We start from the raw sequence: 21,942 nt of genomic DNA on the forward strand, positions 1-21,942 counted from the left end.
CAATTATTCCAGAGAAGTATTACTGCAAGGCCAGGTATTATTCTTCATCAGAAAATAGCAGAGTCAAAAATAATGTGTTGCTCAGGAAAACACACATTTCACAAGACCTCTTAAACCCAGCATGGCGTTTCAAACGCCAGTTCCTCTGCAATACCGAACGTCCCTGGTGCTGGGGGCTCTCCCAGTGAGACCACTGTGCCTTCTAACCCCAAGCAGGTGCAGTGCTCCTGCTGCTGTGTGGAAGGTCTCTCACTTTGGACGAACAATGCCAACAGTCCTGGTTTCATTCTCATGCAGAATGATGAAGACTTTTAAATCAAAATATTAAAGACAGCAGAATACAATTTACTGATTTTAGGCTTTTCTCCCGATACACGCTGCAGTTGGGCTGAGAGCTATTCCCAATACATCCCCGTGCTGACAAGCCCTGCCTCTGCCTAGCAATCCTCCTGGGGATCTGTTCTGGAGGTTCATGCACATTGTTCTCCCCTAACTACGTGGCCCAGAGCTGCCGCTAATCTCCCTCCCATAGACAGCAGACCCTTTTCTTCAGCTAATCTGCCTCAAACCTCTGCCTCGTGCAGCAACCTGCTATCTCTGCTCTACGCTCTCCGCTTCTCAGAAGCAACGCTGGGGAAAACGTGTCCCTCCCAGTGGCCCCATGCCTTGCAACTTGTCTTCCCCTGCTCAACATTTGTGAGCTGTTCAAATATTATAAAAGAGCAAATACACTGTATTTGCAGCTTACAGCTCCTGCATACAAGACTTTCTGCTAAAAGTTGGTATTTTTATCCTCATTACATCCTTACATATCCTTACATCCAAATGGAAGGGGAAGCATCAACAGTGTCTGCGCTCTGTAGTTAATGATCCCAGGTATTTGTAGACATATTCCTCAGCCCTTTGAAGCAATTTCTTCAAGAAGCCAGAATGGGATCATTATGATTAGAGTAGTTGCCACTAAGATTCAACATTTCCCTGCAAAACTACACATTTATTGCATTTGTTCTATATTTCAAACACATGGGGGAAAAAATCTCATTTTGTGGCAGACAGGTCTGGAACAGCACTAACCTCTGCCCAACAGCTGGGCTTCTACATTATTTATAGCTTCTATACATCAGCATTCTGCATCCACATTATGTCACCTTGTTACAGCCAAAATTATCTCATCAGCATACGAAGGCTCCACTTTAACAGGTGATAGTTTTTTAATCCTACATTACTCTGTAAACCATAACAAATATCTTACCTGGCTGCAAGAATTGCCTTTTTGTTTTATTTCATATTGGCTTTTTATTTTATCTGAAATACAGATATGAAAGAATTGGCTTTTTATTTTATCTGTTCTTACAGTATTGTTGATCCTCAAAGTAGTGAATCAGAATATTAATCTCTAGTTAATCTCTAAATCTATTTCAATTAAGCCTGAAAAGCAGCACAACCTACATCTATTTCTAGTCAAAAATAGACTAAGATACGCTCAAGAGGGTCCTCTTCAAGGGTGGAGGAGTTCTCACTCTTCCTTGAAGAAGAATGTTACATATGTTACAGGAAGAAGCAGCAGAAGCTTTCTTTAAGAAAAGGAAATGCTATCGTAAAAATGACTTGAATTGCCAAGCCTCTGCCCCCTCCTTTCTCAGACGCAGGCACCACTCATCTCTCAGCCTCCCCCTCCTCCGTGGGTTGCAGAGCCGCTTCCCACGGCTGTAGCAGAGCACACCACATGCACTGCAGCCCTGAGAGAGGCAGGGACAGAACCATCAGTCTCGCCTGCTTCCTAGGACAGTGCCTTATTAGAAAAGCAAAGTAGGATTTCTGATTTGCTTGGAGGTCTAGCGATGCATTGCACAAATTCCTCCAAACATCTGAAATGGATGGGATAGGACATTTCAGTTGGAAGGGGCCTACATCGATCATCTAGTCCAAGTGCCTGGCCAATTCAGGGCTGACCAAAAGTTAAAGCAAATTATTCAGGGCATTGTCCAAATGCCTCTTGAACACGGACACGTTTGGGGCATCGAACGCTTCCCCAGGAAGCCTGTTCCAGGGTTTGACCACCCTCTCAGTAAGGAAATGCTTCCTAGTGTCAAATCTGAACCTTCCTTGAGAAACCTTGTTTAAATTTTCTTTTTGCTTGTTCATGACCACGGGCACACACCGAGCTTCACGTGCACGTGGCAATATACAGAATCTTTCCTTTGGGCTTGCTTGCCCTCAGTTTTCCTGCTTTTTTCCAACCATGCTGCATGCCTTTATTTACCTCCTCCGGCAATCAATGCTATAGCAGCTCCATCACTACAGCAACACCCACACAGTTAGAAATTTCCTCCAAGCACAGGCTGACAGTGCGTCCACTTCACATAGAGAAAGGCACCATGGAAATAACCCAGGCAGTGAACATGCCCTTTCATGCTTCTCAGCATTAGCCAGCTTCACATTTGCACCTCCCCAGGGATTTGCCTACACTGTCCTGCTGTTCCCGGTAAGCTGGATGAGCGCAGGATGAGTACAGAAACGTAGCCTAATTCGCTACACACAAAAAATACGTCTTGCAAGTGAAACACAAAGCTGACAGATCATTTGTTGTCTCCAAGAGTTGGCATGAATACATTAGCAGAATTCCCACATCTCATCCTGTGCATATATCCATTTTACAGAATTAAACAGTACAAATTAGCATCTTTTACTAACCTTGATTAAATAGATCTTATTTGAGTCAAGAAAGGGAACAAGGTACAAACTGATGAAAGGTCACACGTGTTTCTACAGCAATTCCAAGACAGTCTTATTCAGAGTCTGCCACAGCTTCAATGCTATTTCCATCTCTGATTAGAAGCAGCACTCACTTCCGTGTGTGAAATGGCCAGACTTTTGGCTCTGGGGGCACAGACCAACACACCTGCTCTCCTAGCTGATTTTTGCTCTGGCTAGTGATTAGCCAGGATCACATCACCCCTGCGTGGTGGAAACACAGTAGACCTTGATTAATAGTGGATCTCACGCATCAGGAGGTGGGTACGTGCACCAGTATTTAATGCAGCGTGCGTGTTGGTCTGTGTAGGCAAAGAGCAGCTTACAGGCTTTCCTCCTCCTGCCCTCTGCAGTTCCCCACTGAAGTTCATACATTCTCTAGTTTTCTAAAGAAATAATAAACTCGTTGATTTCTGGCCCCAGAGAAGCTGCTTATCCAGAGAAATTGTATATTCCCTGCTACTTGTAGTTAAGAAAAGGTGTAGAGAATTTGGTAAACATAATACGGCAGCTTCTGCTGCACAGAGCGGTGCAGATAAGCAGCCAGAAGGAGCTCGAGGCTCCAGCAGAGCGCTAACCTCTGTTTACAGCCCTTTATGAGTTTATCCATGATATTTTAAAAGCAGATTACACTTATACAAAACATTAACATTGCAGCAGATTGAAGCTGTCCAAAATTAAAAATTGCATCCTGAGTCTTCTAAAAACCTGTTTGGGTTATAATCAGCATTTAATTAGCTTTATACATCTTCCTGAGGTCACCCAAAGCTAGGAATTGATTAAGCAGCCATCAGACTTTTGCGCAAGTGCTCCATTTAAATATAATTTCCAGCTGCACTGTGACATGGAAGCTGGTTTATAATCTGCATTAAATTGTTTTCTGCAGGTAACCACTAGAAATCACAGATATGCCGTACATAAAAGCTGTACAAGTGAGCAGTGAATTAAAGGCAAACAAGGATCGTGCATGACGACGAAGCAGAACCCGAAGGATATAAAAGACACAACGACATGTGTTTATATGAATGGTAATAGCAAAACAGCAGTTAGAATTGAGCGTGTATTCATTTTTCTGTTTTTCTTCTGTTAGCAACACACAGCCAGCGTAACACACCTGGACACGTTCAGAGGCAATTTTGAACCGACACACAAAATACCTATGCCCACCATCCATGGGACAGGAGGCATTTTATTTCAGTGTGGACATTTCTTCGGGCTCCCTGAGAGGCAGGGCTCCCGCGCTTGTGGACGAGGACCCTGTTGTGCTTGCCCCGCACGCCCTGATAACAAAAAGTATTTCTCAAGACAGCTTTCGTGGTCGCTGAAGGACAAATGGCAGTACTTGACGCTCACCTTGAGCCACACCATGGCCCCAGGTGTCCTGCGCTACCTCCTCTCCTAAGGCTCTTAGGCAAGCCGGCACCTTGGTACTGCTAACCAATATGGAACAGTGACTTTCCTGCTACAGTTTAGCATCAATTTAACAAAGCCAATTAAAAACCTCTCTCCCGTTAATCTTGTGCAACCTCCCCTGCAGACCAGGCTTAATCAAGTACTAGTGGGGATAGATGAAAAGAGCTGTGAGGAGAGAGGTCACGCTCAGCTCCTCTGCTGTCTCAACTCTTGGAAACATTAATTCCCCACAAGACAGGCAAGTTCAAGAACAAGCCTTGGCAGTCCACTGGCATCACATCCCCTTCAGGGGCATCCCTTTAAAATGCATTTGTTGAGGATTCGTCCTTCTAAAATCTGTTCGACGAACTCATTCAAACCCACTGCGTTTTAATAGCCTTACCTATAGAAGCCTTGGTTATCGTACGCCATGTTAGTCATATCACCAAATACGGATTTATTCCTGAGTTTCTTGTTGTTGTTGTTATTGTTTCTTCCCTTAAAACCAAAGTAAGCAGCTTGCATGTGCTCTAGCTCTTCGCTTCTGAGCTGGTACCACAGCTGCATATCTCTGTGAATAAAGCAAGGGGTAAAATACGTGAGTGGGATCAATGGCTGAATATCCCAGCTTTTATATGACCGCAGCCCCGACTCACGAGAGTTTAAATCTAAATTCAGGTTTACTGAAGACAGCACTTAAACACATGCTGAACTTCAAGCGTAAGCCAAATTTCCAAAGACTCAAATACCTGCCTAAAGACCTTAAGGCAGAGGGTTCTTAAAAAGCATAAATATTATTCTGTAAAACAGTGTTATTTTAAGTATTTCCCAGCACTCCTCAAAAAAAAAAAAGCAAAACAAACAAACGAGCAATTTTCTTATGGGCACCTGTGGATAGTTCAAAGGAACAAAACCCCAATAATTTTGTCAATTTGGCTCAGTGGATTTTGAGACAACAGGAATAGGGAAAGTCACTTACGGCATGATGTTGTGTCAATGATCTCATGGACTTTCATCAGTGACACATGTCAGACCAGATTCTGTTGTATGTGAAAAGACTACAGGCCATCCCCATTTTATGGGGTACATTTTTTTTTTTTCTGAAATAAAGTATTTTCTGTGAATTTTTGCAGCACTTGCCATTCCTAAGGGTTCAAAAATCACCAGGCAGGATGAAAACATGAACTGACTTAAAAATGGAGGACAAGGCAGGTAATGTTGCCTTTGTTAAGAGCAGGGCATATTCAGTCGCTGTCAAGATTTTATTCTTGAAATGCTCAAGGCGCTTCTCATTGCTTTCTACAACTGAAGAAAAAAAATAAAATAAAAACCCCCATAATTTCTTTTCTTGTTTTTGAAAGAAGTCTAAGGTGCACAGAATCACATTCACCCTAGCTGATGGGACAAGATTAAACTGTGAGGGCTGGCAATGCGGATTTTGTTGTCACTTCTGTCCCCTCAGAGCAGAGCCCTGCTCCTGCCAAAGAACACGGCAGCCACACGCATGCCGCGGGATGAGGTCTGCAGGGAGGCTACGCTATGCGAGGATTTTCAGCCTTTGGCCTTTTTCTCTCCCAACGTAAGGATAAGATACAAGATGGCACTTCAAAGATCATCAAACAGACACCTGGTAAGACAGCTTTGTAGGCAGAGGTGACCTCTTTCTAGTAGGCCAAGTAAGAGCCAAAAAAACCCCAAAATACCAAAAAAACCCCAGATGGGCAGACTGCAAAGCTAGAGGCAAGAGCGGGTCATCCTCCCCACTCCACAAGTACAGGCTGCCTTTTCTTTCAGAGATGGTCTAACTTATTTATCTGACTTGGTATTTAGTTAAATATTTAATTATTTATTATTAACTAACTAATCCCCTACCAAGTATTCTCATTTGGTATTATCAGGCCTGCAGCTCCTCTTCAGATTAATGCTTTGTGCATCCAGAAGTTGATCCCCCATCGTCCACCTACACCAAGAGCAGAGATGCGGCCACCGCGCCTGGCGCTCTGCAGCACTGGCTGAGCGTGTTCCACACAGGGACGTGCTACTCTCTTGTGTAACATTGGACAGTTTCTACATCATCTCGGTTGCTTTCTGACAGCAGGGCCAAGCCACACGATGCCCACAGCACCCTGAGGTTCCTCCCCCAGAAGCGGGGCTCAGCTATGGCCGCGCTGGAGCGGCTCCTTCAGGAAGCAGCGAAGGGAGGGCAGGGGGAGCTGAGAACCTCCCAGCAAAGGGCACCGCTTTACGTCCCGATGACAGAACCAGGTCACAACGCCCGCTGTGAAGGGCTTTTCTTTTGTAAGAGAAAATGTATCAAGTCATAGAAGTCATGCGAATAGCTAGTTTTGACATAATTTGATTTAAAGTAAATGAAAAACAAGGACTTTGATAGGAATAGTCTTAAAAAGAAAAGGGCGACTCCAAAAAACACCGATCAACCCTTTGATTTCAAAAATTATTTCATGCTATCAGTGAAAACCTAGTATTATGAATTACACCAAACAACTTTTTGCCTCACAAAATCTTTCCAACGGAAACAGAAAAATCTGTATTTTGGCTACAAATCAGATTTTGATATGACAGAATTTCCTTCCTAAGCTGGTTCTCATGCAGCTCTAAATAAAACACAGCTTGGAGCAGAAATGTCACAGCACTAGCAAAACTAGCCGGCTGCAACAAGGCTTTTACCACCCCATCCCAGGTGGACTTCAATAAGCAGTCCCCATGCCTTGCCTCTGCACAGCCACCAACCCCCACAAGGCTTCAAAAGTTCATCTACATCTACTGGCCATGCTGTTTCTCCACCCTCTTCAGGTCAGCCCACCCTGCTCCTTGACTCTGCTGCATCCGGATTCTTTCTTCCCCAGCTCCTCTCCCAGCCAGCGTCTCCTCATCTGGGCCTCCTCCTTGTCTCTCCTACATCCAGGGCACATACACTCTTTCTCTCCTCCCTCTACCTCTTCCAGGTCTCTCTTCCTCGGGGGCTTTTCTTCCATCCCCCTTAGAGCTATTTAACTGCTTAGCAGGAACCAGTCACAGCTGCACATTATCCACATCAGCCAGCCCACCGCCCCTGAAGCCAGCCCACAGCTGTGTAATATCAATGTTAATTAACCTGCCTTCATTCCTCTAGAAGTCCTCTACACAGAGAGACCTTCATTCATGTCCTCCCCAGTCCCTTTCATTCCACCACTGCCCTGCCTTGTGCCAAACGCTCCTCTGAAGCAAGAAGAGTCTTCAAACCCACCAGAAGTGCAGTTTGCTGGCCTGGCGGGGGCTGTGCCACCCCACTGACCAGCGAAGGAGAGCCCACGGAAAGCCTCCAGCAGCAGGGGACTGGGGATGGATGCTCTCCTGAACAACAGTGACTCAGCTTTCGTGTTCAGCCAGACAGGGGCACACAGCCACCCTTCTCGCCAAGCTTTTATAACAGACTGCATTGGTAAATTTTACTTCTTCCCATGCCTGTCTGTAATCCTGCCTGCTGACTTGCACTTCAAGCCAGAAGGTAAAATCCTACATCGCTCCAGAACAGCGCTGCGACAGCTGTAAGTATGCTTTGCCGATGGTGAGGGCTCTGATGGTTTCAATGTGGGTAGATTCATTTTCCCATCAGTATTCAAGGAAAGCAAAGGAAAAAAGGAAAGAAAGAGAGAAGACAGGAAAACACAGCCCATCTTAAATAATTCAAGGAGAGAGAGACTGGGCCAGCAAATAAGACGTGTATATTCAGCTTCTGCATAATCCTGGGTAAATACAGATCTGCCCGGGCTCACTGAGGTCATCTGATATTAACAGACATTAGGTGCCTAAATACTCTTGAACTGCAAGCCTTTCTATGCCTAAAGCCTGACCTACAAATTAACGATTTTAAGTAATTAACAGCATTGCAGTGTTGTAAGCACCGAGTCCTTTGAAGCTCTCTGCTATCACAGCAATGGGGTCCATACAACGTACAGTCTTACAGCATTTAAAAAAAAATCTTTTCTTGACATACCTTTGAGTTCTCCTCCTTTCACTTTTCTTCACACACTTGATGAGACAACAAGTTAAAAAAGCCATGGACATCAGCAGAATGACAGCACAGCTCACGATGGAGGCAATCACTGCGACCTTAAATCCAAAAGTCTCATATTTTGATATGGCTGCAGCAAAGCAAACACAGAAGCATGTTTCTAAGGCCATCCCATGAATTTATCTTTCACATTTTCCTTAAACCATGCTGAAAATCTACCTGCTTCACACTTCTGCTAATAATAGCTCAGTGAGGATTTTTGCACTAGTACACGCCAAGGTACCAGAGCATCTTGGCTTCAGCTTAGAGCTATGCAAGCCTCAAATTAGGCTATTTTAAAATCTCCTGTTTATAAGCTACTAATGAATTGTTCACAAGTATTTCACCACTGCAATCAATTAAACACAATGCCTTTAGCGCTGCAGTAGCTAAAAAGCCCAACTTTGCTGGCATATCAAATGCAGATGAGCTAGCAGACTTATAAGCAATTGTTAGCAAGGACTGGAGCTGCAAAACCAAGCACTGATGGGGTGAACAGGTTTAAAGCGGCCCTTTAGAACAAGGACAGTTCCACATAATAACATCCTGTTTGGCAGGCAGCGAACAGGTCTTCCTCTGTTTGGGGAAGGATGCAGGATGGAAGAAGGGACAGCATCTGCAGGGCTGAGTGTTCACTGTGATCTGATGCTGGAAGTGCATTATCCAGACAAAAGGAGGAGTAGGAATGTGGTGTGGCACAGACAACACATATCTCTGCCAAGTCATTTGGAGCACTAAGCGTGTGTTGCTTCAAAACTCATCTAGTTCTTCCAGCGCCACAACGACCAGCATCAGAAATGGTTCAGCCGAGCTCCACACAAGCGATCTGCAGCCTCTGGAGGGAAGGATTCCTCTCATTTTTCTTTAATGGAATCTCTCGAATGAGAGACAAGGATAGCTGAATTTGTGAGAGCGCGATATGTGTCTAAAAGATCCATCTACCAGTGATTTAAAATTGTACAAGGTCTAGGACACAAACTGAGATTCTCAAAGCTCCGTGTTTTGCTTGAGCCTACTTCTAGTCAAATCACCAACAACCTTATAATAAAAAAGAAGGAACACAGCATGGAAGGTAGTTAATGTTGGCGCCACTCAAACACAATTTGTCAATACGGAAACTTTCCCATGTGGCTGCCCACAGGCAGCAACCTAGAACTGTTCAAAAACTATCACTGTGTTTCTTTTACAGCAAAAATATCTTCAGAAAAGAATGGCAGGAGATTAGAAGGTTTACAAATATGCTTGCACATTAGCTGGTCATATCTACACATTTTCTAAAGAAGGATAAGTCTTGTAGCTACACAGCCACGGTTACTCTGGGTGCAACACCACTGAGCTGGAGACGTGAGATCAGGCACAAATGTGACCAAGCCTTTTCTGTGTCATGATAATGGATGATGTCAGAACACACATGGAGCGCAATTACAGTCAGTGGGGGCACCTTTGAAAGAAATCGAATTTGTCTTTTTCCTTGCACAGATGTCTAGCATTAATCCTAATGTTGCAGGAGATAGGCACAGCAAAATAAACACAATGCAGCCCAAAGGGACTGGGAACGGTTTGGAAAGAACCTTACGCTTGCAGGAGGGCACTCCGGCTGTCCACTGGGTACTATTCCCTTTCCAAATGCAGGTGATGATGCCTGGTCCATCCAGCTGGTGCTCAGCAGAGCACTGGAATGTTATCACCGTCCCCACGGCCGTGCCATTGCCATGAATGATCTGCAGCGTGCCGAGCTGGGGAGGGAAGACGCGGCTGCACTGCCCTGCAGAACAAAAGCAAAGCGAGACAATGCAGCGCCAGAGCCAAAAGCGAAGGTTCACTCAAGTTTTATTGCGATCAGATTGTAAATCAGTCCAAGCCAATGGTCAAAACAAATAACAGACCTCGGGGTGGGTGATGCCGACTGCTTTGCCAAGTACCAGCCCAAGGGCAAACCCCCTCTGGTGCCATTCAACAGCTCCACTGCTCTCACCCCTGGCACAAAGGGGGGTTTTATGCATGTTGCAACATTAGCTGCTCTGGCTGGTACATACTAAACTTTTTTTAAAAAGTCATTCTGCGAGTGGTGTGGTCTCCTATGGATTCCTGTCTTGTTAGACTCTGTGTGTTTAATTAAGTACTCAGGCTGGCATCTTTCATGCTGGGAGTATTCATAACAAATCTTCCCCCATGCAGACTTTCCAAGATCTAATGAACTGATCACATATTTAAGCATTTCAGTCTACTTGGTAGCATCCTTCCATGATCCTACAGATCCTACAGAAACTTCCTATCTCTCAAGAATGTTGGTCTCGGCTGAAATGAGCAAGTGGGTTCAAAAGCCACAGGGAGGGGACAGGGAGAGACGTACACTACAGCACATCTATGTTCAACTCTCTTTCCATTTTCAGGTGACGATCTCTGCTTCATACTATATATCATTCATTTTTAGTACAGTTTTATTCGTTCAGCTTTTCTATGTCTTGTTCACACAGCTGTTCTTTGAGTCACAGAGCTGTTCTCTCAGCCACCTAATGTCAGCCACTAATTTATACATTGAGTTTTATTGTCACAACAATCCTCGTTTCACACTCACTTTAAACACAAATTTTAATGATCATTCATTAAGACAACATAAAACATCCAAGATATTATACTTCAAAGATAACAACAATAAATACATTTTCTGGTTTTGTACATGTGCACTGACAGAATGTGGAAACTGTTTTACATACTATTTATTTTTTTTTAACTGTTACTAAATACCAGCACTGCTTCTGCATCAGAGATCTTTCACTGGATTTTCAAACAACTTCAGCAGAGTCACGAGACAACTGTGTTGCAGTTGCAAGACCAGGGTTGCAAGTGCTATTATGACACCAAAAAAATTAAAACAGGGAAAATAATGCTTCCCACACTTACAAGCAAAAAGAAACGTAGAGTTTTAATAACCTCCCTGAGAACATCTTGACAGAATCACATGTTGATAGCAAATCTATTTTATTTTTAATATTTAAACTCTCTCCTGGTCATTAACTAACATAAAGTTCCTGTGATCTAACTGCAGCAGACAGCGTTACCACCTATCTATGCTCTCAAACCCAACCCCCCCCCCCCCCCCCTTTCTTTGGAAAACAAACCCAAAGAAATCTCAGCAAAAGACCAAATAAAAGCCACAGTGACAATTACTGGTCTAATCCACCACGTAAATATGCACAAAGGACTAGCTTTTAAAAACGCACCTCTTTAATTCCATGCAGATTATTTCTGTTTGGTTTGCCACTTCTTTCAGACTCTTACTACGGCAGCAATTTGCCTCAATGAGAGTAAATATTTTCTAGAGGGTTATCCCCCTTCATCTCTTGTCCTTCCCTCCAACATGCTGTTACTGGCACACATTGGATGTGTGCGCTGCACAGCCTTCCTCCTCACTCCAGATGAGTGTTACAAGTTTGGGCTTTTCTTTTTACTTTAATCACTCAGAAACTTACCATGAAACCCCATTGTCCTAAGCTGCAAAATATCTACCTTTTTGCATTTTACACTTCAAGGCTATTTTTAGGTACCAGATCACGTACTTAGAGTTCACATCGGTGACACTTCCAGCTGCACGAGATGCAGAAAGTAATTCAGAGCCAAATTTGAATCAAAGTCCATCTGCTTAGCCAGCGTAGCAGCCCACATTAGACGCTTCCAGTAGACCTGCCAGTTTACCTGGACTCGTTACTCAGTCTCTGCTCTCCAGTGAATAGACCATTTTGCACTGGAACCTTTCTTGCGAGGCATATTTCACTTAATCCAACATTGACCATCCTGAGGAACAGGTGCAGCTGTAGCTGGTTCAGGTGCTCTTGACACTTCCCTGCACTGTCCTTGCCCATGACGATGTATGCCAAGTGATTAAAACCTCTGAATGTTCCTGACCTTGTCAGCATTAGTCCTCAGCTGTGGACTGCAAAATGTTTTTCTTCACTTGAGCACTACGAAGATTCCTAACAGCCAATGTCCCATGAAACTATGGATGTTTCCTGGCTTTGGCTGGGGTTGTAGCAGCGTGATGCCATCCCCAGAGGATCATTCCCATCTGATGGTAACTGGGGCAGGAACCCCAGTTCGCGACAGCCAGGGAGAGCTAACCTGAAAGCCTCTATACAGCTACCGAGCTGAAAGTTCATGAATCCCATTTTATGTACCTGCATTAGGCCAGAGCAGAAATACCATTTCTTCTTCTTCTTCCAAGAGCTTTTCAACAACAATTTCTTCCCACTGAAGTCAAAACATTGTGTCGCTACTTTTTGCTTTTTACAAATGCTTTTATTGAAATGCATAGGTTGATTTTTGCCATATGGCTTTGGATTTCATCCAAGTTTGGGATTAATATCTTAGAATAAAACTTGCCCTAATTTTCCATCAGCAATGGTCTTCTAGTAACTCAGTTTTAAAATCTCTCCCATAAGCTCTAGCATCCTTTCCTATCAACTATCTATAGTTTTTTGTGGTTACTTGTTGCATTCACTTCTCTGCTAGGTTAATTTTACCCTTCCATCTCCCCAAAATCATTGTTTAAGTAAGCTTCCATTCTTACATTTATATAAGCAGCTGTTCCATATAGACTTATCCTCTGAGTACCCTTCAGCCATGTTTATCTGACTAAATCTACTACAACAAAGAATTTTATTACTGTCTTTTTTAGATGTAGTATTTTTGTTTGTTTGTTTTGTTTTCAGCTGAGGTTCGTGCTTGAGGCTGTATTGCTGCCTGAAGTAAAACACAAATACTGCTTAAGTGATTGTGCTGATCAGATTTGCATCTTGATTTATATTTCTTTTCTAAATAACCAGAAAATATCATATTCAGGTCCTGGTTTGCAGTAACTGTTAGCATCCAGGAATATAAAATTGAATAAAACCCCTAATTATTGCTCAGCAATGCAGCTTTTGCAATAGCTGCATCTCAACCCCCCCAGATTCACGCCTGGCAGCCGGCACCTAAAGCTAGGAGGAAAGCTTGAGGAATTAACAGCCTATCAGCCATTTCTACATGGTTTATAATAAACATGAAAATTCATGATGCGTTGCTTAGTTTTGATTAGCTCCATGGCAAGTCTCCCCCAGACGTGATAGGTGTCTCCGGTACCTAGCTCCATCGCTCCTCGCTGTTGCTCCCTGCTCCCAGGCTTGTGCTCTGCTGACACCCCCAGATGCTGGCTGTACTTCCAGGCTCAGAAAGAAAACTCACTTGCTGATACGTCCCTATGAAGCAAAGGCTGGAAATATTTTTTTATGTATTTACTTTGAAGTCCAACAGAAGTTGTAAGGACTCCAGCCTGTTCATTTTACTCACTGAAAAAGATTAACAAACCACCTTGTCCCCCCCGGCGTACTGTGTCAACACGCAGCATCAGCTCTGGGGAACCGAGGGGCCATCAGCCACTGGCCGGCCAGTTTGGTCTGGGCACAAAGGCCCAACACCTTCCAGTTCCTGCAGCTGCTTCTGCAGCTTCTTGTACAGCAAGAGCCGATTTATACAAATGCATTACTTAGCTTGACTTCACACCAAGAGTTCCAAAAGTATTTGAAACTGCTGCTGCTGTTTGCCAACACAGAAGGAGAGCATTTGCTACAGCAAATAAACAGATTATTTCATATGACAAATAACTGTCCTCAAAGTAAAGACACTAAAGTGTAGCATACTCCATAAATTCCTAATTCACCCAAATCTCTGGGTTCAGAAATAGTCACATACATAATTTCCAGGCACTGAAAAATAAAGAGTAAGACAAAATAATCCAAAATATCTCTTCTCATGCACAGCCAGGATTATCTGTATCACAAAATCAATTTGTCAGAAAGAGTTACCATATGGTTTCATTGTCAGCAAGCTGTGGATTTATGTCTTGCTGATAAGAAACCAGAAATGAGAGAGCAACCTAGGCTTGCTTGCCCATTAAATATTTCCTGTGTTCCTTCCATAGCAAAACATAGAGACTAAAAATCAAATGCATTGCATAAGTATATACCAAAATGATCCAAAACACATCAGTAATTACCTGAAAGCATGTTATCAAGATTGCCACTCACTGTTTGTGCAGAAAGGGAGCAATCCACGACTTCGCCTCATTATTCCCATACACACGTAACTCAAGCCTTTGCATTGCTTATTGTTGACTATTTAATGCAACTAAAACACACTGGAATAACCAGATGCCAGAAAGAGACAGAACATTAGGTTCTATAAACCCTGCAGAAAATAAACATGCCGATATTATTTCTGCAAGTCTGTTTTCCTACAAAAACATGCCTTAGAAATTATAAGTCACAGGCATAATGTTGAACATTCACAGCAGCCTCACAGAAGAGCTCTCAAAAGAGCTTGCTATGTCAAAAAGCAAAAGAAAAGCAGCTAGAAGTGAAATATGAAATAAAGCAGATGTAGTAAAGCATCTTGTGTGAGTGAAACCACCCAGCTCTGGCATTGGTCCCCTTGCGACCGTGCCTTCGCTCCCTCACAGAGCTGGCCGCGAATCCTGCCAGGGCTGGGCTCTTATTGCATGAAGTGCTGCAACAGCAAACGGCGACCAGGAGGAGCTCATCCTCCCACTAGAACCTTCAGACACTGGCAGGGCTTTTTAAGAAATTAAACGTGACACCAACCCAGCGGTAAAAGAGAGGTGGGGAGGCTGCTGAAGCTGCCGAGGCTGAGCAGGGTGCCCAGCTGTGCTGCAGCCAGCAGGATGCGGGCTCTGGGCTCGGGGGGCTGCCTGCTGCGTGGTGGCCCCGGGTAACAACCCGCTTCAACCTTTCCTAACACACGCACACGTCAGCCACGGCGTGATTTGACCTTTCCCACCTATTTCACTGGTTCCCGAGATTCACGACAAGCCGAGACACTGGAAAGTTCTCGCAGAGCTGTCTGCCTTCCAGCACGTGGGCACGGCCCTGTAAAGTGACCCCCCTGGGGGAGGCTTTGGGGGTCCAGGTGTGGCACAACCCCCTGCACATGCATGGCTGTAAGGACCACCGCCAGCAGGCAGGGCTGGGCTCGGCGCTGCTGCCCGAGGGGCTTCACACCCCAGGGGCTAACGGGGACCTGCAAGAACCCCAACACCAGTCCCACGGAGGAACCGTCCGGACAACCGCAGACACTGAAAACTTGGAAGGTACCTACAGAAGACATTTGTCAGAGCACAGAGCCTGAAAAAAGAAATGCAGCTCGTTAACGACACGTGGGTCTTGCATTTGCCAGATTTCAGCATTTCCAAATGAAAATACTATAAAACATTCCCTATAAAACATTCTGGGTTTCTACTGAAAACTTAGTTTTAAAACTGTGAAAGAGGGAACCCAGTGTCAGATCATTCTCATGGGCCACCATTAAACATTCATGGAAATGTTTTTTTCAGAAAAGCTTATTCTCCAACAGATAAGGAATTTCCATGCAATAAAGAAAGAAGGAGGGATGGAGAGAAAAAAGGCATTTTAAGTGACTTTCTTTCCGTGGTTACACATCCATACTCAGATGAGCTCTCTGCTCACACCTCCATTACAGCAGATACCGTAGGCTATCTCCTACCAACCTCCCTCATTTTTTTCCTGTGGTCCATTTTGTACATAAAACTGGTTTGGCAGCGTAATTAACTACATGCGGTCATGCCATAGCTCTGCAGTGTGAAGGGTGGTGGGACTCCCACGCCAGGCTGAGTCTCATCAGTCATGTTTTGGGCAGCACTGCTTTCCTCCTCACCACGCTCAGGGTCACCGGTGAGGGGGGAGCCCCAGGACAAGGAAGCACAGCTCAGCCTGCTGCATGCTCCTTCATGTGCAGCTACCGGCTGCCCGAAGTGCTTCAGTTCGGCCATGGCCGAGCTCAGGCAGCAGCTGCTATCAGAGGGAGCAGGACCCTTTGAGGCCTGGGGCAGGGAAGGATGCACGTACAGAACAGATAAGCACATGTATCCAGAAAAGAGAAAGAAAGAGCACGATGTCAAACGCCAAGCGGCTCTGGAACACAAGAGGGGCAGGACACCCACGAACACGATCTTTTTGGAGAAGTGAGCGAAAGCCCAGACCCAACTGCTGCTGGATGCTGTGGGCACTTCAGTGGGAATCTGATCCTCCTGAGTCTTATTCTTCAGCCGGACAACACTGGTATGATGCCGGCAAGAAGTCACGGGCAAACCATTGAATCACCTTGTCCACACGGCTGCACCGGAGCAGGCCCTGGTGCTGTGCCCTGTGCAGCCCAGCAGTGCCGGACGGCTGCTCCGCTCCATGTGGGCTGCTGGAGACTCGCTGTGCAGAGCTGCCAGCCCTACACCCAGGTGGGAAAACACCGTCACGTACTGACCCCTGCACAGTCCTTGACAACTCCGGGTGCCCTTTGGTGGAGGAAGGACGGCAAAGCCTAATCAAGATCTTTTCATGCCTGCTAAGGTAGCAAGAATTATCAATAGCAGCAAATTCTTGGCTTCCACCTCCAAAAGAAACCCTTGTGCTACGCTGCTGCAAAATCTTACATGCAAACCTGAAGCACACAAATTCAGTTCATCTCTCTTTAAGATCCTGAGCCTTTTTCTTTTCTCTCTCCCAGCATTTTCATCTGGCTTTTGAGCTGCTCAGTGTAGCGAACAAGATGTAGCAAGACTTAGGAGTCAGCACTAAACACTTCCCAACTCTACTCTGAAATAGTAGAGGGCTGCAAGCAATTTTACTCCATGTAAAATCCAAGCCACATATCACCCCAGTGCTAGATCAGGGTTTGATGACGTGCAATTCACTCCTATTTCAAACATAAATAATGTGTAGGATTGGTGTAAAATGATTCTTATTCATGTCTTTTATCTTAAGAGAGGATTTGTTCCAGTCTCCGTACTGCCATCTCCATGATTGATTTTTTTTGCCAATTTACATCAAAGTCAGGTTATTCTCATCTGTAGATTTTACTCTTGGATCTAGCAACAAGGGAAATACTGAGTATTTCTCTTCTTAAGGGAACAATTAAATGAGAAATAAGAACTAAATGAAAAATGAGGTATTTCATTAAGTCGCCAGTAAAGCAAGAACAGATGGGTTTTCTGTGCTTTATTAGCCTGTTTACCAACAGAATTAAAAAAAAATAAGTTATAACACTTCTGAAAAGTTAGTAATAGTGCAACTTCTGAGAACAGGAAGGATTCATTAAACCTAAAGCAAAGTGTTCCTCTATTTATCACTTCACCATTATTTCCATATAAACAAGAACAAAGTAATATTCTCTCTCTCGCTCTCTCTCTTTACCTCCACTATGGAGTGAACCAGAATTATGTCTTAATTCAAAATGTTCCCAATTAAAAATTATCCATGGAAGTGATGCCAACAGTTGCTTTTGTCATTGATTGTTTAGTGAATTGAGCTAGTATTGCTGATGGTCTCCTGCCTTTGTCATTCTAAAGCAGATAACAAATAAATTACATATTTGCACAATGCAGGGGTTTTGCCCTAGTTTCTAAAACAAAGATACTAAAAAGAATAAAATTAAGAGGAATCATTTGAAACTAGCTTTTCACCTGCACTTCAGCTAAGACCCTGAACGTATCCAATGCCCTGAAGCAGACAGATCTGATGGGCAGGTGATCTCACTGGGATGCAACCAAAGTCCACCACTCCAGAGAGCTGAGTCCCAGTACACTGTCCCCACCAGGCAGCAAGGGGTCCAGCCCTTCCTCTGCTTGCCTCCAACATCTGTTAGCACTGCTTCTTGCATAATAAGCATTGGTATTTACAAGAAGGAGAACAGAAGTAACTGGTTACACAATAGCGCAGTCTTCCACAGATGGTCCTCAGCCTCCCCCACACATCTCTACATCCACAGCCCCTGGAGAGGTTCAAATCCAAAGCAAGATGCAAGTGTTACCCCAGGATCCGTCACCCCATCTTTAGAGAAAGCCAAGCAGAATCAGGGACATAAGAAACATACAGCAAGACAAATTAATTCATCAGCTCAACTCTGAATTTGATATTTGTAGGTCAAGAATCTGTTTCTATAGAATTTTCTTCCTCTCCAGGGAATAACAAAAACTAGGAGCATGCCTACACCTTCCCCCTGCCACCAGGTCCCTCTGTCCACAGCCAGGTTTTGAGAGGCACATCCTTGCTGGAAGAAGTGTCCTTCATGAAACATCAGACTGGTGAAGTCTGTAGGTTTGTATTTTCAGCTTCCATCACTATTTTTCCCCAATGCTCATGAATAACCTCTCTTTTGTTAAACCTGTGCAGTTGACTGCAATGTTTGCAGACGGTGCAAAGCGATACATGGGCTCCATTAACCAGACCCTGTTTATTTTCCAATGGAAACTATGATGACCAGAAATGTTAAAATTTTCCCTTGTCCATAGTTGAGATGACAGATTATCTTGGACCAATGCTCAAAGCATTTTCATCATCACAATAACTGCAAGAAAACAATCACCGCAAGTAAAAATAAAAGTTAAACAAATATGCTACAAAAGGCCAATGATTTGGGGTTATATAGATTTCCGCATCCAATTCAATATTTAGCACTTAGGTAACGTGGATCAGCTATCAAGAGGAGGACACTAGAGACTGTCTCTGGAGAGCCCTTCTCCACACGTTTGGGAGCCTGATGTGACCGATGACCACTTACCAGAGCAAAACTATTTCAGCACTCTCCCTTCATGCAGAGATCATGAGGGGCATTCCTGGGGTCTGGAGAAGGCTGTGGATGCTCACTTGTAGAAGCCTGAATTGGAAAACCTGACCCTTTTGTCTGAAAGGGGATGCTCTGACAAAATCTGTTCACTTGCTTTTGTTCCGTTTACAAAGGCAAAAAGAAGAAAAATGCCAAACCCACCTTGTCCGGCCAGTTCTAATCCAAATACTTTATCAGGACTCATCCCATCAATGGGCCCAAGAAAAGGGATCACTGTCAAAAATCTTCAGCTCTGCAGCTTTTCACCTACAAAATTGTTTAGCACCTCTAACTCTTCAGCTTTTTCTCTGTAGAGCAATTTCCTTTTAACGCCTAGGTGGATCAGTTTTATATTTAACCTGAAAGCCAGCTAGTAACAAATCCAACATTTTCTGGCTTCCTGTGATAATTACTGAAGTTTCGACACCAAAATTAAATATTTTGGTAGATCTTTGATAAACTATGCAAGACTCAGATTTTACTGCTTCTTGCAGGTGAATAAACTAAAACAGAGAGAAACCAGCAGCAATGTGGTCCATTAGGTTCTGGATCTACAGATCTGATATATCAATCAGTGGTGCTTCTGGTGACCCTCAGTGGGAACGTATAGACAGCAGGAGAGCTGGGCAGAGCTAGCTACAGATCCAGGAATTCAAGGGTAAAGGATAGAAAAAGTATTATCTGAACACACCTGGTGGAAAAGCGAGTCTGAATACGATGCTCTGGCAACATCAGACCGCCTACTTTTAACATGGTTTTCAATAGTCTATTTAATTTGCAATAAACAGGGTAGAAATTCAGCACTTCATTGAACAGCCAGCCACTGGGGAAGCCGAAAGAAAACCTCACACCTATTTTCATAAAGGAAAGCACATAGCTGTTAGGAGCTGGAGGAAGGAAGAAGGATGCTCTTCCAAACAACTTGACAGGGCAGAGGCTGCTGCTCATGCCCCACAGGAGCCCCCTGCACTGCTGCCCGCCCTTTGGGGACCTCTTCTGCAACACGCCCCTAGAAGGAGGGCAGCATCCCTGCACGCCTGCTGCCCACAGCCTGACACACTCCCAGTCCTCACCACTAACCCGGGCACGACGGAGCAGTGGAGCTCAGCCTGGCTCTGTGCGTGGCCCCTCGACAGCCAGCAACGGCTCCAGGTTATCTGCCTGCAGCAACTGTTTGGTCTGGTTTGTGTACAGCAGCGTGCAAACACACTTGGGGTAATGAACGTCCCTGATAAAAGCAGATGTCACCCGATGACGATGACGTGGCTGGTGGCCTCTTGCTTCTGCATGACAACCGCCAGCCTGGGCACAACCTCTGGAAGGCAGAAATCCCTGCCAGTGTGGGGGGACACAGGGTGAGCACTGCCCCGATGCTACCTTGACCAAGAAATGCTCAAGTGGGAGGGGTCCCAGTGGGAAGAGCTGGCCAAAAACTGCTTCAGGCATTAGAATATTCACCCCCAACATGAAATTTTAGGTGGACCAGAAATGCTTGCTACTTGACGGTTACATGCTCATTTTTGGCCAAAAAGCCCCAAAACTGAATTGCATTTGCACAAAGCACTTATTTGTAAAGAGTACAGAAACTTTTCCTCTTTGAAACTACCTTCTTGTTTTAAAATGTACTATTGAATACAGGCTTGTTGGTTTTCTATAGGAAATTCCAACCATCCTGTTAGGCAAAACCAGCCTGAATGCTGGAGACTTTGCCTGCATTTGCTCCCGCTGTCTGGCCTGTTTTGGCTTCTGCAAGTCCTTTTTCCTTCCCAGTAGCAAACTGAAGCTGTTCCTGTACTTGGTTTGCTGTGTTAAGCTGCTAAATGCACACCACAGAGCTGTGACCCAACATTCACAACTGTCAGCAAGAATTTCTGTGAATAATTGATTTTTTTAGACAGCAGTCTGAAAAAGTTAGACATAGCATGCAATTTATTATGGGGATAGAAATCACTCACGGACTAAGAAACTAATAGCCAGATTTAAAAACCTTCTCTGCAGTTTTTTTTATCGCTTTTTATTTTTCTTCTCTGCTTATTTTTTTTTATTGTTATTTTTGTGCTGCTGGGTTCGGCTTTCCTGTTCCTGAGCTTCACCCGCGACAGCAGAGGGGCATGCAGCCAGGATCCATGGACACAAAAGCAGCCTGCAAAAGTGCAACATGTGAAAGTCACGCAGCATCCTGCCAGAAATCATTCAAACACAGCAATGATTAACAGTATGAGTCAATAAGCACATCTGCTTTCAGCCTCCCTGGCCATAGGAATTAAGAGGAAGATGGCATGAAGATTGACCGGAATGCCAGTATAAGGACAGGGAACCAGTCCATTGTGTTTACTTTTTCCCATTAAAAAAGTCAATGATTGCAGGCGAGTTATATGCAGAATGACAACTAGCTTAAGCAAGTAGATCAAAGGACAGCAGCCCCCTGCCCTTCGCTTTCCTGTACTGCACATGCCTAAGAAACCAAGATCTGCATCTCATAATTCAGCTAAATCACTGGCAGCTTAATGGATGGCCAGAATTTGGAGCAAGGAGTCTCCGATTTGTATTTAAAATGAGTGAAAAATTTTGCCCCAATCTGTATTTCTGCATTTATTAACAGTAATCCCAAGATTCTGCTCTTTCACCTGAAGGCACAACTTTCTGCTCTCCTGGACAGGGGTAACCAAGTAACAAAACTTGCCCCTTACACCTTCAGCTACCCCAGCCCAAAAGATCTTCCCAAGCACCATCACCCAGCCCACGCACCTGGGTTTCTGTACACCATCTCGTCCCTTCACCTCACCCAGCTGCTGTCCCCGTCATCACCCTTCCTCAACATCATTCCCAATCAAACCCCCCTGGCTTAGGAGGCTTGCCCATGTGAGCAGCATTGTGTTTGGCTTTATTTCATCCCAGAAATGATGACTTAATAGTCGCTTCCAGCTCCGTTAGAGGGAAAGTAAGTGGTTATCCCATCCTCCCCCGTGACGGGTGCTCTCCCGGCCGCTGCTGCTCCAGCCGAGGCTGTCACAGCTGTGAGCACACCTCCCCGAGCTGCCAGGGGGGCTGTTGGGCCAGCTCCCCTGCACCTG

The 21,942-nt window shown here is 44.6% G+C and overlaps 1 protein-coding gene across 1 annotated transcript in view; it reads right to left on the bottom strand.

Moving 5' to 3' along the window:
* The window catches only part of SUSD3 (sushi domain containing 3), a 35,747-nt gene that overhangs the window by 6,465 nt on the left and 7,340 nt on the right, over window positions 1–21,942 (bottom strand). Inside the window, exons 4-6 of the mRNA XM_055710205.1 lie at window positions 9,777–9,965; window positions 8,144–8,291; window positions 4,550–4,717 (exon numbers count right to left, since the gene is read on the bottom strand). Of these exons, the coding sequence (XP_055566180.1) occupies window positions 4,550–4,717; window positions 8,144–8,291; window positions 9,777–9,965 (505 nt within the window). The remainder of the gene's footprint in view (window positions 1–4,549; window positions 4,718–8,143; window positions 8,292–9,776; window positions 9,966–21,942) is intronic.

This window comes from Falco cherrug, chromosome 4 (assembly GCF_023634085.1).
Source record: "Falco cherrug isolate bFalChe1 chromosome 4, bFalChe1.pri, whole genome shotgun sequence".
Taxonomy (NCBI): Eukaryota; Metazoa; Chordata; class Aves; order Falconiformes; family Falconidae; genus Falco; species Falco cherrug.